This window comes from Drosophila grimshawi, unplaced genomic scaffold (assembly GCF_018153295.1).
Source record: "Drosophila grimshawi isolate 15287-2541.00 unplaced genomic scaffold, ASM1815329v1 contig_44, whole genome shotgun sequence".
Classification (NCBI taxonomy): domain Eukaryota; kingdom Metazoa; phylum Arthropoda; class Insecta; order Diptera; family Drosophilidae; genus Drosophila; species Drosophila grimshawi.
This window is the reverse complement of record NW_025063240.1, coordinates 19,586,124-19,604,386: the sequence shown is the minus strand read 5'-3', so window position 1 is coordinate 19,604,386 and position 18,263 is coordinate 19,586,124. Positions and strand designations below refer to the sequence as shown.

General features: G+C 43.4%; 3 protein-coding genes across 3 annotated transcripts; 1 reads left to right on the top strand and 2 right to left on the bottom strand.

The window, feature by feature from the left end:
- Nucleotides 1–70: 70 nt before the first annotated feature.
- LOC6571197 (cell division cycle 5-like protein) lies at nt 71–4,857 on the top strand. The gene is made up of 4 exons (XM_001997368.3): nt 71–476; nt 545–810; nt 886–2,336; nt 4,055–4,857. Exons 1-4 carry the CDS (start codon nt 432–434, stop codon nt 4,777–4,779), a joined length of 2,487 nt encoding a protein of 828 aa, XP_001997404.2. The 5' UTR covers nt 71–431; the 3' UTR covers nt 4,780–4,857.
- On the bottom strand, nt 4,781–5,283 carry LOC6558239 (RING-box protein 1B). The gene has a single exon (XM_001983608.3). The coding sequence runs from the start codon at nt 5,258–5,260 to the stop codon at nt 4,874–4,876; it is 387 nt and encodes a 128-aa protein (XP_001983644.1). The 5' UTR covers nt 5,261–5,283; the 3' UTR covers nt 4,781–4,873.
- Nucleotides 5,284–5,660: 377 nt separating this feature from the next.
- On the bottom strand, nt 5,661–17,019 carry LOC6558310 (tyrosine-protein phosphatase non-receptor type 4). Its single transcript, XM_001983609.3, has 10 exons — nt 16,715–17,019; nt 10,242–10,679; nt 9,321–9,428; nt 9,158–9,250; nt 8,953–9,094; nt 8,000–8,885; nt 7,254–7,933; nt 6,564–7,182; nt 6,315–6,492; nt 5,661–6,256 (listed from the first exon to the last, which is right to left on the bottom strand). The coding sequence occupies exons 2-10, from the start codon at nt 10,389–10,391 to the stop codon at nt 6,164–6,166; spliced, it is 2,949 nt and encodes a 982-aa protein (XP_001983645.1). The 5' UTR covers nt 10,392–10,679; nt 16,715–17,019; the 3' UTR covers nt 5,661–6,163.
- Between the last annotated feature and the right edge of the window lie 1,244 nt (nt 17,020–18,263).

Genomic DNA, 18,263 nt, shown 5'->3' with positions numbered 1-18,263 from the left:
CGGCAGCAGCAACAACAACAATAACAATTGAAGTGCATCGATAACACAGTCTATCGAAGTCGAGCACAGCAATTAGAAAAATACCACGCCACCGATAAGTAGTGCCACTATTAAAAATTGAAAAAAACAGGAGATTGAGCCAAATTCTTATAATTTCCATAAATAAATTCACAAAAAAAATACATACATTACTTGAACATTTTTAACATATGTAAGAACGGCAACAAAGGCTCTTTCTCAGATGACGTCGCGATTACCAGGGCTGCATCAAACCCAACTAACTATCGCGCACAAACGATAGTAGCCCGAACGACATCGATTACAAGCTTTATAAACGTTTGCATTTGACACATCGCTATCGGTAAACTTTGCAGAATATTTAGTAAGAGTTTTGTGTTTTAAAGTGTTATAAGAAAAGACAAAGTGACAAAATGCCGCGTATTATGATCAAAGGCGGCGTCTGGCGCAACACAGAGGTGGGTAATTAAAACTTTAATAACAATGTGCAACAAATTGAACGCATGGCTTCCACTATTTTTTGTAGGATGAAATTCTCAAAGCGGCTGTCATGAAATATGGCAAAAATCAATGGAGTCGCATTGCATCGCTGCTGCATCGCAAGTCGGCTAAGCAGTGCAAGGCACGCTGGTACGAATGGCTCGATCCGAGCATTAAGAAGACAGAATGGTCACGCGAGGAGGATGAGAAACTGCTGCATCTGGCCAAACTTATGCCGACGCAGTGGCGAACAATTGCCCCAATTATTGGACGCACTGCAGCACAATGCCTGGAACGCTATGAGTATTTGCTGTAAGTAGGAGATTTGCAGCATGTTTCTGGATATCTTTCAGCTGTTAATATATATTTCATACTGCTACTCCACAGCGATCAGGCACAGCGCAAGGAGGATGGCGAGGACACCATGGATGATCCGCGCAAGCTAAAGCCCGGCGAAATCGATCCCAATCCGGAGACAAAACCGGCACGACCCGATCCCAAAGACATGGACGAGGACGAACTGGAGATGCTGTCCGAGGCACGTGCCCGCCTCGCCAACACCCAAGGCAAGAAGGCCAAGCGCAAGGCGCGCGAGAAGCAACTGGAGGAGGCACGTCGCCTGGCTACGTTGCAGAAGCGACGCGAGTTGCGTGCGGCTGGCATTGGTAGTGGCAATCGGAAGCGCATCAAAGGCATCGACTACAACGCGGAGATCCCGTTTGAGAAACGGCCAGCTCCAGGTTTCTATGACACCGCCGAGGAGCATCTGCAGAAGCAGGATCCGGACTTTAATAAGATGCGGCAACAGGATCTTGATGGTGAGCTGCGCTCCGAGAAGGAGGAACGCGAACGCAAACGTGACAAACAGAAGCTGAAGCAGCGCAAGGAGAACGAGGTGCCATCGGCCATGCTGCAGAGCATGGAACCGGAACGTAAACGCTCCAAGTTGGTGCTGCCCACGCCGCAGATCTCCGATCTGGAACTGCAACAGGTCGTCAAGCTGGGGCGCGCCAGTGAGATGGCCAAAGAGATTGCCGGCGAGAGCGGCATCGAGCAGACTGATGCCCTGCTGGCGGACTATTCCATAACGCCGCAAGTGTCGGCGACGCCACGCACTCCGGCACCATACACGGATCGCATAATGCAGGAGGCACAGAATATGATGGCACTCACCCACACAGAGACACCTCTCAAGGGTGGCCTCAATACGCCGTTGCACGAATCTGATTTCTCGGGCGTGCTGCCCAAGGCTGCGGCCATTGCGACGCCGAATACGGTGATTGCCACGCCCTTTCGCACACAACGCGAGGGCGGCACAGGCGCAGGAACACCAGCCGGGTTTCTAACACCCGCCTCGGGTGCTGTAGTGCCTGTGGCGAAGACAGGAACAGCTGGAGCAGCGAGTGCAACGCCTGCCTTTGTGCGGGATAAGCTCAGCATCAATGCGGAGGAGACAATGGGCGTCACCGAGACGCCAGCTCTCTATAAGAACTACCAGAAGCAGCTGAAGTCGACGCTGCGCGAGGGATTGTCCACGCTGCCGATGCCACGCAACGATTACGAGATTGTGGTGCCGGAGCAGGAGGACAACGAACCAATGGAGACTGGCCAAGAGCCGGCGATAGAGGATCAAGCAGATGTCGATGCACGCATCCTTGCCGAACAGGAGGCACAGCGCAAGCGTGAGCTTGCCAAGCGCTCCCAGGTCATTCAGCGCAATCTTCCGCGTCCCACAGAGGTCAACACGAAGATCCTGCGACCGCAGTCCGAGAAACAGAATCTCAGCGAGCTGCAGCAGGCCGAGGAGCTGATCAAACACGAAATGATCACCATGCAGCGTGAGTTGAATCAATCCTAGGTCGATTGATGTTATATATACAGTGTGTTACAGTTCATTTCGGGCAGTGTCTAGCAAAAATTTTAATTGCCTGCCATTAATAAATTATCCAATATTTTTCAAAAATTCCAAAGACCGGTGGCAGGTACGTATATTAACCACCATAATGGATATATGACCCCCATAAACTGGGGTTTCCCCGCCGGCTAGGCAGGGTTAAGTAAAAAAGTACCTGAAAATATGGTTACACATTATTTCGGGCAGTGGCATTATGGACACCTGGGTGCCATAAAACCCGGATTTTTTACGCCGGGATGATTATTTTTGGAATAAATAGACCAATCCTTCGTAGTCAGTTTAGTTATATCCTGCATCTCGAGTGCAACCAGCCAATAAGGACTATGGGCAAACGGACTACCATTGAACAACGGAAACTGATCCTGGAACACTTCAGGATTGGATATTCATATCGCCAAATAGCTAAAATGGTAAATCTGAGTACCACAACTGTATTCAATATCATTCGGCGCTTCGTCGACGAAAATCGGATAGAGGACAAGGGCAGAAAGGCACCACACAAGATTTTCACCGAACAGGAAGAGCGGAGGATCATCAGGAAAATAAGGGAAAACCCCAAGCTATCGGCTCCAAAACTGACTCAACAGATGGAGGACGAAATGGGGCAAAAGTGCAGTGTGGAAACTGTGCGCCGGGTTCTGCGCAACCATGACTTTAATGCCCAAGTACCACGGAATAAGCCCTTTATAAGCGCAAAAAATAAAGGGACTAGGATGGCATTCGTCAAAACCCACTTGGACAAGGATTTGGAGTTCTGGAACAAATTTATATTTGAAGATGAGCCCAAATTCAACATTTTTGGCTCAGACGGACAAAATTATGTGTGGCGACAGTCCGATACTGAGCTGAATCCAAAAATCCTAAAGGCAACAGTCAAGCACGACGGAGGAAGTGTCATGGTAATGGCATGTATCTCGGAGGCCGGCGTGGGAAATTTGGTGTTTTTTGAAACAACAATGGACAAGAGTGTGTATTTCAATATATTCAAGGAAAATTTACTCCAAAGTGCCAAGAAGCTAGGAATCCGACGTACTTTCCGGTTCTACCACGACAACGACCAGGACAAAAGCCAAGCATAAGTCCGGATTAGTACAGTCCTGGCATATCTGGAACTGCCCCCACATGATAATTCCACAGGTCCAGTCTCCAGACTTAAATGTTATTTAAAATTTGTGGGCTCTGCTGGAAAATAACATCCGGAATCACAGATCCGATCTCAAGAATGCTCTGCTGGATGAGTGGAGCAAAATCAGTCCAGAAACGACCCGGAAGCTGGTATCTTCCATGAATAATAGGTTAAGGGGAGTTATTAAGGCTAAAGGATATCATACTAACTATTAACATCCTTATTTAAGTTTTTATACGCCTAATATGTTACTTTTCCAAGACTGTTCCAAAAAAACTGTAACATGTATTTTGGATATGTTTTAAGTTTTGACTAATTTTAATTAATTAATTAATATTTTAATAAAAACTGAAGCTTCCTTTTCAAACGTGATATAACATAAAACAAATTGGCATTTAAATATTTTGCATTTGTTTCTTTGTTTAAACTTTATAGCACTTTAAAATTTTTTCTAGACACTGCCCGAAATGAACTGTAAGCCACTGTACATATATGTAAACCAATCTCTGTTTCAGTTTATGACTCTGTGCGTGATCCGGTGCCTGGACAATCGCAGCAGAAGCTGGAGCAGTTGCACAGCTTCTTCAAGGCCAATCCGTACGAGGAGATCACGCAGGAGGATCTGGCCGATGCCAAACAGATGCTCAGCGACGAAATGGAGGTGGTCAAGGAGCGCATGTCGCACGGCGAACTGCCGCTCGACGTTTACGGTCAGGTGTGGCAGGAGTGTCTCGGCCAGGTGCTCTACCTACCCTCCCAGCATCGTTATACACGTGCCAATTTGGCCAGCAAAAAGGATCGCCTGGAATCCGCCGAGAAGCGACTCGAACAGAATCGTCGCCATATGGCCAAGGAGGCGAAACGGTGTGGCAAGATCGAGAAGAAACTAAAGATTCTCACCGGCGGCTATCAGGCACGTGCCCAGGTGCTGGTCAAGCAGCTGCAGGACACCTATGCGCAGATCGAACAGAACACCCAGTCGCTGTCCACGTTTCGTTTCCTCGGCGAGCAGGAGGGCATTGCGGTGCCGCGTCGCCTCGAAGCGCTCCAGGAGGATGTGCGTCGCCAGATGGAGCGTGAAAAGGAGCTGCAGCTGAAGTACGCCCATCTCGCCGAGCAACGCGATGCGCTCTTCAACCAAATCGCACTGATCACCGGCGAGCGACCCACTCGCGAGCTACTGCTCGGCATTGATCCAGAGACGGAGCAACTGCAGCAGCAGCAGCAGCTGGAGGCCTAGATATAAGTCACTAGCAATTTAATTTGTATCCAAAAAAGAGAAAAAACTTCAATACACTCAAACAATCATTTAAACAAATTGAGGAACAATTTGTTTAGTGTCCGTATTTTTGGTAGACCCACTCCTTGTTGTCCAGAGGGCAGACGTGGCGCGTCTTCAGCCAGCGCGCGATGCAGTGATAGTGGAAGGCGTGATTGCACTCGCCCCATGCCACGGTGCACTCGTCCTTGTTGGCATTCGGATCCGCTTGGCACTCGATGCATAGATTCATGATGTGATTCCGACAGATGGCACAGTTATCCACGGCCACATCCCATGCCCAATTTGCATGGGCCACCCACTTTTTGAGCTCGAAGCGTTCGACCTTCTTCTGACCAGCACTCCCGGTTGCCACGTTGTCCTCGTCCAGATCGTGAAAGTCCTCGGTTTCCTCCACTTCCGTTTCCTCGGCAATGGATCCATTTTTACTACAATTCTCCATTTTTTTTTGTAATTTAATTGTTATTTGTTTAATGTTAAATGGATAAAGATCTCAAGGCTAGCTAGAAACAATTTTTGTTCCATTAGTTAGGTGAAATTTTCATTTAATGAAAAATTCAACTCACAATTGCGTAAGATATGTGAAAAGTTAATTTTTTTTTTTTTTTGAGTCTTTAAAATCATTTTTAATGCTAACATTTTATATACGTAGTAAATTCGAGTTGGTTTTGTAATATTTATTTAGTTCTGGGTTTCAGCATAAATACATAATTTGTATACGAATTAAATTTGGTGCTAAAATACTAACAGTTTTTACTTCTCATTTCCATTTTGTTTGCTTTGTTGGTTATTTATTTATTGTTCATTAGTATATTTACTCTCTGCAATTTAAACATTTTGGGTAAATAAATATGCAATTGATTTAAGCATTTCTCTTGTTTGTTGTATACTTGAATTAGGTAGTTTTGTTCTCTTTGTGTTTGTATGTTGTTGTTTTGTAAAATTTAGAATTGTTTCAGCAGCACTTGCGTGGATTATTGCCCATATGCGATATACATAGTTGATTACGATTAGTAAGAATAATAATACGTACATACATACACTCTAAATATATATATAGACACAGTAATTATAATGATAAACGTAATGATATAGCATAGATACTTATACACGACGTATACTCGATGTATCTATATATTTCTAAGGGTGTACTAACAATAAGATTGATTCCGTAAGTATTTAATATGTATATAGTAAGGATTGAGAAGAACCATAAGCGCCATGCAAGAAGGGCCATATATATATATATATATCTATATCTATATGTATAGAGAGGAAGATTTGTATTTAGATTGTCCACTAGTAGAACTTGAGGGGGGGAAGGGGGAGAAGTTGTAGCTCCGGCTTAAGGGTCATCATCATCGTTGATGGCGGCACTGCTGCGCGAGATCTTCATGTAGGCGGCACAAATGCACTCGCAAACGAAGCGATATTGACTCTGCGAAGATCGAAGATTGGTTTAAATATAGTATAAACATATTGTTAATTATACTTACCACATTTTGAACCATGCAGGCGCGTTGATCGCGCATTGTGCGCACTATATCCAATGGATAGACGGGCTCACGCGCCTCCATTAGCGCCAGAGCCGTGTCCATTAGGATAAGCACGCCGGTGCGTCCAATGCCGGCAGAGCAGTGAACAATCACTGGCGGATTGGCGGCGCTGATGCATCTGCAAAGGTAGCAAGTAGGTAAATGAATTAAACGATTCTAGTATATATATCCTATATATATATATCTCACTGATGCACGCTGGTGGAGACGGGCGTTTCGTCCTCTGGCGTGGCTCCGTTGCTCGCTGCACATTTGCGCTCGGACATTAGGCCACCATTGTCATCGGCATCGGCATCGAGCAGGCGCACCTGCTTCAGACTCTCCTCAATCTCCTGGAGAAGCGTGCGATTGCGTGCGGCGCGCACACGTTCCGTGAACTCCAGAAACAGATTGGGATCGGAGGGAACACAGTGATCGGGCCAGGCCAGATACTGCATGTGATGAATGTGCCGCTGTTCGTGCTTATCCCGCAGCACAAACTCCCGAAAGACAAAGCTGCCCGTCTCATCCGGTTTCTCGCTGAGACAACGCACCGAGAAGCCATCGCCCAGCTGCAGCTCATCACCGGTAACTGGCCAGTACTGGTGACACTTCTGCCTGCCTGCCTCCATCACCGTGGTGAGCATGACCAGCAAATGGCTGCTCTCCTGCTGCACCATGCGCCAGAAATCGGTTGTGGTGCTGGCCAGCGGTCCCTGTGTCGCAATATAACGATTCACCACACCACCAGGTATCTCCATATTCACATAGTTGGCATTGATATAATCACCAGTCAGCGAATTGACCAGCGAGACGCGAGTGCAGTCATCTGTAAGTAGCGAATGGATTTAATGAGTAAGTTTATCAATATACTATATATATATATATAGATTCATTTACAGGGCGATATGTCGCGATAGCGATTCTTGGGCGCATTAGCTGGCTTGCGTGCCTCAGTGATGGCCAGATCGGGATGCTTGCGATACATGAGCTCGTACTGGGCGAGCAGGGCACCTGAGGCGAGTCCATCGCTCAGCAGCAACAGGCTCTGGGTGAAGAGTGCATCGCCATCGAGCAGATTCGAATGGGAGCCAATCTCATCGCTTTCGGGCACATACTGATACAGTGGCTCCTCCTCGAAAAGCAGTGGCGCCGAACGCTTGGGACGCACCGTCAGCAGCAGTTCGCCGCTGGACTGATGCCGGCAATCGCGTATCATGGCCACCACCTGCTCGTGCCGCAGTCCGTGCACATCGCGGCCATTGATCATGAGCACCTCGTCGCCCTCGCAGACGCGCGGCGTACAGCGATCGGCGGGTGTGTTTGGCACCACCTTGGACACTTGCACGGGCAGACTCAGATCGATGCCGCCTTTGACATTGAAACCGTAGCGGCCCTGTTCGTCGGCCAGCAGTCGCATCGTGATCAAATCACTACCGCTCTCCGGCTGACCCACAGCATCCGCTATCGTTGTGGGCAACAACAGCGGACTGTGTTGACCCGAGCTATAAGCTGGCGGCATCGGCGATGGAGTGCCCGAGTCAAAGCGTCGCGTGCACTGCTCAATGAAGCCCACGTCGCTGAGGAGAGAAACGATTTAGGATTAGCGTAATTTAAGAGTGCTTTCAGATGGGATGAGAACTTACAGTTGTATGTCGTACTCATCGCTGTGCTGCTCCCAGGCCTTGCGTGGCATGGTGTCCGCCTGCTTGGACGTCACCTTGGACGTGTCATGTGGACGGCTAGTTTTCGTTATGGTCAGTATGGTGGATGCGGACGGTTTGCCGTTGTGCGAATTGGCGCTATCGGAGCCACCACCATTCGTGCCATTGCCATTGCGTTGCAGCTGCAGCGGAGTTCCATCCACTGAACTTGCAGCGCCACCAGCACCTGCTGCCCCACCACCAGCAGCAGCCAACAGTCGTTTGCTGGGCGAACGCACAAAGACCTTGTGAATGCGACCCCGCTGCTTGGACTCCTGCACGGCCTGGAGTTCGGTGCGGCCGGAGTAGTAGAACTTGCTGCCCAAACTGATGTTGAGGAAACGGGACAAGCGATGCGGCCGCTTCAGTCGAAAGAAACTGTGATGCTCCACACAGGATTTCCACAGAGCTTTCGCATGCTTGTGACTGCTCATGCCAAAGCCCAGCAGGGTGTCATAGCATTCGCTGGGCTCGCGGCGCAACTGGATGAAGAAGTCCTTGCGCTTGAAGGAGACCTTCACCATTTTGCTCCAAGAGAAGGTGTTGATGCGCAACGAATGCTGGAACACAAGCAGACCGACTGCTGAGACGCCCAGCTGCAGATCCTTGCCATTCGAATCGGTGGCCTTGTGCAGATCAATGCCATAGAGTTCCAAGCGCTTGCCATGCTCCAGATAATTGTATTCCGCATCGGCGGGCAGCTGGCCACGATGCAGCTTGTGCAGTTCACATATCTTACGCTCCGCATCGGGCGTTTGCTCCGCCAGCAATTGCAGGCCGCTCAAATAGCCCGTCTGATGTTCGACGGCATTGAAGTCGCCCAACTCAGCTGTAGATTGCGAATTGATATTAATATCTGGCTGGAATTGGGTTAACTATCCAACTGGATTACTCACACTGCACCGTATAGCTGGCAAGCAGGCACTGTGTATTGCTCGAGCAGGACAATTGTCCCAGCAGAATGTTGCGCTTGATCTGCAGATAGAACTGATAGCGTGTGAACTCCTCCTGCAGTCGACTGGGATCGCTAACATAGAACTGCAAAATAATTGGAATTAATAACTAATAAACCTCAAGAACCTCAACGAGAGTAGTATTCACCTTAACTCTAAACTCTAATAATGGAACGGCATCGTTGTCCAGGCAGACGCTGCTGCATTGCTTCTTGAATTGCTTCTGTGCGTCCACCCATCTCTGTAAATAGTGATTAATATTCATGAGTATTTGAATTAATCATTTGTATTCGTGCTTATTATGCACTTACCACAACGTCACCGGGCTTCTGTGGAAATAAGAGGCCAAAGTAATCCCTTTCGGATAACTCGAGATAGTGAAAGACCTGATCCAAGAGCTCAGAGCCTTTTGCACGTTTCTGCAGCGAATAGAAAATGGAAAATGCAAAATTTAATTGTGTATAATTAGAAAATGAAGATAAGTTTCAGTTTGGCTTTAAAGATGGACCTTCTTTAAAGTAATAACTGATGAATGATCTTGATGACACTTTTCTGGGTTACTTTCTTGTTAAAACTTTTTTCCGCCACTTTCTTTTTGGTAATATTAGCTCAGCTGTTCTTAAGTGTTAGAGAGTTATATATATGGAGCTACCTTTATGGTGTTTTGCGTTACTCTTAACGCATTCAGCATTAACCAGCATTTTCACTATTAGCCAGGTATTTTCTGCTGTAAAATGACGCTAATTTGGCTGGCAAATTGGTTAAGCGAAGCAACAACAAAAAACAGCTAATCAACATCGAATTTATCTACAATTTTCCATCTGCAGTTGGCGGAGAAATGAAGTCGTCTTTTGTAATTAAGAAAGATAAATAAAGAAAAACAATGCGAATACATTTTTGAAGAAGGCGTGTCTGTCTATCTGGCCTGTCTGTCTGTCTGTTGATCCGCCTCCGAAAATGAAAGTGAAATTCAGATGAAGATGCACTTTTCTTGAAATGAAGTTGGGGCTAAATTAAAATTGGCCAATATATGTATGAAAATATGTATTTAACGCACGCAAAAGACGACTTTCTTTATGTGTGTTTTAATTTATTTTTGTTTACACATTTTGCATTCATAATTTCGAACGTGAGCAATTTTTGGAAAGCAGCAATTATTGACTATGCAGCTGCGAGTGGGAGGATGTGGGAGTAAATGTTATATAGTTAAATCGGTGAATCGGTGAATTTACCTCGATCCGAAAGGTGTGCGTGATGTCATCTAGGAATAAAACGGTGACGCATTGCTGCCGCTGCTGTTTCTTGTCGCGAGCCAGTTCAGTGGATCCGCCGCGTTGTCGATAGTTTCTGCTCAGGTTGCTCAGGCGAAAGCGTTCAAACATGGCCCAGCTCCATACCGACCCCCTTAATTAATTGCTATACGTGTCTGTGTGTGTGTGCGTGTGTGTGTTTCGATTTGTTTTTACAGTTGCTCCTCCTTGGCTTGGTTGGAAGCGTTCTGCGTGGCTGGCAGTTCTGATTGTTTGTTTATTCGATACTAATAAAAAAATGGCAAGACTTTGACTTTTGGTTTATTCTTGGCTTTTTTTGCTGGACGTGTCGCGTTCACGTTATGGCTAAGACTTTGGATGGATGCGCTGCTCGTCGTTGATTGAGCTATGTTTTCCTTGCTGCAAATAAGATTGAGAAATTTTCCCATTAGAGATAAAGAGAGAGAGAGAGGGATAATAAGAGAATTCATATTAGGCTGTCATGAAACCAAAACGAATTTAGATTCCAATTCCGATTCTGGTACGCAAATTATAAAACTTCCGATGTTCCTGCAAACTTTTTTACGGTATTCGTTTACATATTGGTACCTTGATTATTCCTGGTACGATACGTTACAGTCGGGCGTAACTGACTACAGAATACTTTGATCAGTATCAGACAAACAAATTTAAATTTATAATGAAATTATGGTGTCAGCAAGGATCTGCAAGGACTATGACGTGCCTAATTATATTAATTATACATATATCCATATACCTTTTGAATAAATATATGTATTAGGCATATGGATCTACAAAATATATGTTCAATTTAGATTCTGATTCCGATTATGAATTTCAAACGGTAAACATTCGATTCTGATTCATACTGTACACAAAAATTGTTATTAATTTAAAGTCTACCGACTGACGATCGATCAGTTGTGATTATGCAATTAGTTAGGGTATTAAAAAGTCGTCTCTTGTGCCTCATATGCCCCCTTTGACTCTTTGCGTGTGCTTTGCCATTGTTTGCTTTGTTTATTTCGATGCTCAGGTGTGTGTGTGTGTGTGAAGGGGGAAAAAAATAGCACTTCCACTTCACATGACAAACGTTTTTGGCCCAAAAGACCTCTTGCACTGTCTTAGGGCGCAATCGACGCATATTTTCACGCGCTGACAAGCAGACACATATGTATATATATATATAATATGTATATATACGCATACATACGCATACGCATGCAATGCGTAGACAAGCGAAAGACAAGTGTAGAGTATGACTAATATTCTCTTCGCCTTCGTTTTCGTTTTTGTCTTTCGACTTCCTTTCTGTGTTGCCCGCAATTGAATCAATGAAACGTTGTCGAATGCATATGTATGTGTGCATTTATGAATGCATGTATGTATGTGTTAGATAAGACACATACAGTGTGGTTTCTATGTGTGTGTGTTTACCGATATGATGATTGATGCGCCGTGTAATTGGCTTATAAGCTTTCCTAATGATATACGAACTAGTTATAAACACCGATTTATTCGCTCACTGCTCTTCCTCTTTGCTGTTAAGCTCTTTTCTTTTGCCTTTGTTTCTTTCTATTTCCTCAATTTGACTTGTCATCTTTAGTTTTTTGTTTAGCCTGATTTCACTATCAACATATTTCTTACATTCTCGCATCGTCTACAGAATGTCAATTGTAAAGAATTCTGCGAATTTTAGAAATGCACATCGAGCATTTTGTGTTTTTGCGCTGATTTATCGAATATCGTCTCGATGTTATGGAAAGTATGGCAATATCAGGATGAAAATACAATTAAAATGTCATTAATGTAATTTATATTGTTTAATTTTCTAAAATAAATTGAATCGAGAAATGTAAGAAATGTTGGGCCTTCATTTTTTTTTGCCTTGAAAAATTTCACAATTGTTTCTAGGAACTAAAAACAAGTTCAATATTTAGATGTGTATATGAAAGAAATGTAAGTTGAAGGCAACATTAAATAGTAAGCTATTCCGAGGAATCGCTTATCATATGCCTTCAACTACTGTGCTACCAGTTGCTTCTTGACTTTCCACAGAACTTTTTCTTTGTACACACAGATATACACACACACACATACAAACACCCACATACACCCACACACATCGATGGCCATTAGTTATAAAGCAAATAGAAATAGTTGCCTTGCGCACTTTTCTACATGTGACAGATAAAGATATTTTTGTGTTGTTCTCAGTTCTATATTCATACACAATTTCCGGCTGGCAGAGCTAAAAAAAAAAAAAAGTCGCCAATGTGGGGAAAACTCAAGTGCGCAATATTATTTATAATACCAAATACAAACCAAACAGCGACCCCCCTCCTAACATTCGATTAGAGAACTGTGAACAGTGGCAGAAACCAGAAAGAATTCTTATCTACGCATTTGACCAAAATAGTAGAAAGTATCCAATCAAGGAACTGCCGATCTTGCAATCTTATCAATTGATTTAAAATAACACTTGCCAAAGCTATTATTATAAAAGAGTATCAAGCATATTATACACACATTATTTCGGAGATATTATTTTAGATTTGTATATTATAGAAAAAGAAACTGGATTCTACATGTTTTGCCTTACACAGAGCTATACCCACTATGCAGACCAATTCAATTCATTACAAGCCGGTTTTAAGCCGATTACATTGATTACCTTAGTAGGTTAAGCCACTTAGCGATGGGGAAGGCGAACTAGATCGAAGGGGTTGATGGGGGTGGGATTAATTTTGATACCTTTTCGTTGTTATCAGCGCACGAGTGTGCAAATTTGCTAAGCACACACGCACACTCACTCACACACACATACACACTCACACACATATGTGTTTATAACAGTACCAGTACCTCATATGTTAATTTGGTCGATAATTTTTGTAGATTAGGTTCGGGGAGGGGGCTGAGCAAGAAGCGTCAATTAGAAACAGCAACTGAAACAGAAACGAGGTTGCGTCATTTTTTTTCTTTTTGTGAATTGGTAACACCTACAAGGTTGCCCCTTCAACGCCCCCAAACCCCATTTCAGGGCATGAACAAAGCGACATCGGGCCGATTGGCTGTTGGCCATATATGAACTGAAACGGGAAGCCTTATAGACTCGACTCGACTCGACTCTCGTTGTGGTTAAAACAGCTTTGCTACACTGAGCGATATCTTTTCGTCTTTGATGTTGTTGATGGTGGAGTAAGCGTAGATTTATGGAAATAGCTTTCAAATCACTATTAGTCTTCGTTATAAAGGTTTTATTCCATTTTTTGTGGTATTATTAAACTTTTTTCTTTTTTTAAATTAAAATTAAATTGTTTGCGAACACTCTTTAATTATTCTTAAGGCTGTCAATCTTCGTGGCTTAATATTGCACATAAAACATAACAGACTACTTTTTTTGTCAAGTGTAGTTACCTTCTGTATACGGTCAATGCAAGTCAATGGTGTGTAGAAAGGGGATAGACAGCGGGGTTTTCAGGTGAGAAGGGGAGAGGTGAATTACAGCTGCTAAGTTTGGTTGTGGTTTATTACGTATGACTGAGCGTTTATTATGCATTAATTGAAAACGAAATGAAACAACAACAAAAACGAGGAACAACAAAAAGTTCTGAGCAACCAGTTATATTGTTTAAAGTGCATAAACAAAAGGCAAAAATATATGTTTACATATATATACTTTTAAATAAACATATATCAAATTAATTTGCCCGACAACTTTGCTGGTTCGTTGACCGACTTTTGGTCGATTTCTCCCCAACCCTCCACCAAACACCAACCCTCTCCCCACACTCCTTCTTTTCATTTACTTATAAGGGAATCGTGTTGCAAAATTTGTTTATTATCATTCGTTTCATATGTGTGTTTGCTTGTGTGTGTGCGTGTGTGTGAATGGGAATGTGTTTTTGTATGCAGATTCAATGTGCTTTTGTTTGTTTGACCAGTTTGGCAACTGGAAATGCGCTGTTTGAACAGCTTCCGTTGTGCGAATTACAGTGGCGCAAAACTCATTTGCATGCCAATTATTGTTTATTTATAAATTAAATAGAATGCCAATTTATGTAACACTAATTGTATTCACCTCTGCTTGACCTAGTTCAAATTTGTGCTCTTCATTTCCGTTTCAACCGGTTGCGTACCAGTGTGCGACTCGTGCTTTTTTTCTTCTTTGTTCGCGTGACCCGCTGAGCAAAAAAAAAAAACTGTGGGGAAATGGCAACGTAAGCAAATCCAATTTGCTTGCTGATGCTGAAGATGGGACGGGCGATAGTAGAAGCAGAGGGGGGAAATAGGGGATAGGGATAGAGTAAGAAAGTAACGACGACTGCAAACCGGTTGAGTAACTGAACATTTGACGGCGTCGCTTCTGCTGCCGCCACTGCAGCAGCTGCTCTGCTCTGCTCTCGTTCAGCTGCCGAGCTGAGCTTAACTCACGTAGATAAGCGAGGTGAGTTGTGGTGAGGAGATGGCAGATGAGTCAACCTGATAAGCTAAGCCACAATATATATATATACAATATTACCGTAATACACTTCCTAAGAGGTCAAAACAATTTCGCAGCGATAATCAAAAGACTTAAATAGAAACAGACGAACAAGAAGAAGAATGAGTAGAAACAGAAGAAGAAGCAGTGGCTGAAACAGAAGCCACAATTAAAGCAGCTTTTGTGCGTAATTGAAACCGTCGAGAAACACAAAAAAAAAAACGTTGAACCTGTCAGTCAGTCAGTAAAATCGCGCGCTAAACAACCAGAAATTTGAAACTGCAAAAAAGGGAGAAGGGGGTGTCTTGTGGGGGGAGGCGGGCTTTTGAGGTTGTCACTGGGATCTGGGTTTGCTGTTGCCTGTCACTCAATTTCAATTAGGACACATCAGTCAAATCACTTTTGAAAGTCTCGCAAAAAGGGTATAATGAATGTAAAAGAAACCATAAAATATTTAAACGTATAATTTAACAATAGAAACAAAACAATTTAACCTACAAAATTATTTTTGGAAATTTGAACAAAGTTTGTAGCAGTATTTTTCGAAGCTCTGACAGGGTATTTATTTATGCGAGCTGCCATTAAATATCGTCTTATATTTAGCGCTGCTTAGCAACCCTTATCAAAGTAAAAGCGAGCAACAGAAACAGACCCCATTCAAAAGCTCTCAGCTGCGCCACCTGAAGGCTTTCAAAGTGATAAGCAGAGCACAGAGCGAGGGACAAGTGGCGGGGGGAGTGGGGAAGGCAATGCAATTGAATTTGCCGTGTCAGAGAACCATCAATAATAATAATAATGTTGTTGTTGCACTTGCATTTGTTTGGTTTTATGTATGGGCTGCTTTACCGTCATGCGTCAGGGTTGCCATGTGTGCGTGTGTGGAGTGAAGTGTGTAGTGGGGTGGGGTGGAGAGGTGGATGGGGTGGGGTTGTTCTGGTCGCCGCTTATCGCTGTTTGCCTTTTAATTTGTATTGCTTCGAAGCGCAACCCGCACACAACGAGAGAGAATATTCTCTTATGCTATTTTTATGCTCATATTTCACACATGCAACAACAACACAGCAGAGACAACAGTTAGCCCCCAGAATTAAAGGCCCAAAAGCAGCCCCGGGCTGCACACACACACACACACTCAGAAACAAACATACACATATACTTCCGCACTTGTGTATATACGGGTGTGTGTGTGTGTACACACTGGTTGTTTACGCTTCGCTTCTTGTGCGATATTCTTAAATGCTCAGTGCTCTTGCTTTTACCGTTAAACGCCAAGGGATAGAAGAAAAAAGACAGACACAATTTGTCTGCTAAACTGTTTTTACTATAACCCCCTCCCCCTGCCCCATAACCATTGATCTCAACTAAATGCAGCTTGCTTTGAAACTGCGCTAAGCCAGATGCGCTGAATGGAGAACATGTGAAGGACGGAGGGGTGTGGGTGTAGCGCGTGTGACAACACGAAGAAAACAAGTTGAATTAATTAAACGATTTGTAACACACAACGCAATGATTAATTGCACAAATGCACACACACAGAAGAAGTACACTTAATATATATGTATGTATGTTGTGGTATTTATTTGTTTCTTCATTGCATTTGCTTTGCTTTTGCTTGTCACAGATTAATGTAAGATGCGCTCGTATGCGAGTGACTGTCTGTGTGTGTGTGCATTTACATTCACTCTCTCACTCACTCTCTGCGAGACTTTGATTTTTTTCGAAGCAAATCAGACAAGACGCGTTGCTGAGTAGGCGGCATCTTGACTGTTGTGTACGTGTGTGTGTGAGAGAGAGAGAGAGAGAGAGAGCAAACATAATAATCAAAGGCCAGCGTTGATTCTGCCTGCGGCTGCAGATAAGCCTACACACATACACACAAGACACATGCACGCGCACTCAGAAAAGGAGTTAAATGAACCGCTTTTGACAGGGATTTGTTAGCGCTCACCTTTTTGTCGCTTTGGGTACTCCTCGTTAGACAACAAAAACACACAGTTAATTTTAATGCTCCTTTGAAACAGGCAAGCACTAATACATTCACACGCGCACGCACACGGCCGCGAGTTAAAAAGGAAAACAAGAAAACAACAAAATATAATAATTTACGGCAGAACGATTAAGCCGCAATTGAAATAAAGATGGGCAACTTTTCGTGTTGCTGTACCGAGTAACGTTTTACATATGAGATTTGTAACGTAGCGTAAGCAAATTCGAGTTTTCGATAATGAACAAAATGAACAAAATAAAACAGAATTGAACTTTTCTCCGAAACCGAACAAACCAAGGCGAGCAGCGACGAACTAGTGATGCTAGCAGTGTCGACTGTGCAGGCGCATGTTTAATCGATATATCGATAGAGAACATGCTGATGCACGATATTTGTGGTGGGTATCGCAATGCACAGTCGATGATTTGCTCGCTGACATAAGCTCATTGCTATATACATAGCAGGCAGGCATTTAGTTTAGTTAAATTTCAAACAGTCTTTCAATCGAATAAATACTTTTGAATTAGAAATTTAAAAAATGTCCAGTCGTGAAGGTGGCAAGAAGAAGCCGTTAAAGGCACCCAAAAAGGAGGCCAAGGAGATGGACGAACAGGATTTGGTACATAAGCAAAAACAAAGAGAGCAGCAAAAGGCCTTAGATGCAGCAAAGCAAAAAGCAACTCAGAAAGGAGGCAAAAAATCTGGCAAATGAAGAATTTCCCTAGCTGCCCACACACACACACCCAGTTATAACTGTCTTGTCTTGTGGTGCAATAAATTGAGAGAAGAGCAGAGTTGAATGATGATTAATTGCCATCGTTAAAGGTGGGGTCGCATTGGTCAGCCAATCAGTGGCGCTTAAAAAGCCATCACAAAAATGTGACATTCAGTTATGGTTGGGGTATTGACTAAAAAAGAGAAGAGAAAGGAAAAAACCTAACTAGACACGGGTATTGAGCGCAACAAATGCGGCAAATTGGAATTTTATGCGTTTTTTATGTTAATCAAAAATGCCTAATGGACATTTGCGCCCGCTGTGCGTCTGTCAATATGTGACGTGTGTGTCCACTGCATTGAATTAATCAAAAGATGACCACATTTTAGTTGACAGTAGTAGAAATGCTGCTAGAAATATAATGTGTAAGGTAAATGAGAATATAAGTAAAACCTTTAGGGCTGTCGGGACATTTCTTGCGTCTGGGAAAGTAAGTGTGAGCGATGGAGATGGAGGGGGGATAAACCGTTATAGGTATATATAGAATTCCCCAACACAAAAATTAAATCGAAAGCATTTTTTGTTTATCATCATATTTAATATTTAAGCCTTTTTATGGAAAACGTATTTGAATTGGTTTATACAAAATTTAAATTACACTTTATAGCTAAAAATTTGATAGATTTGTTTAAATATATTGTACATAGAGAATTATTTTATTTTAATTTTTCTTTTCATTTTTTTTAGGCGAAAAACATAACACAAAATACATAAGCAGAACTCTTAGAGGTATTT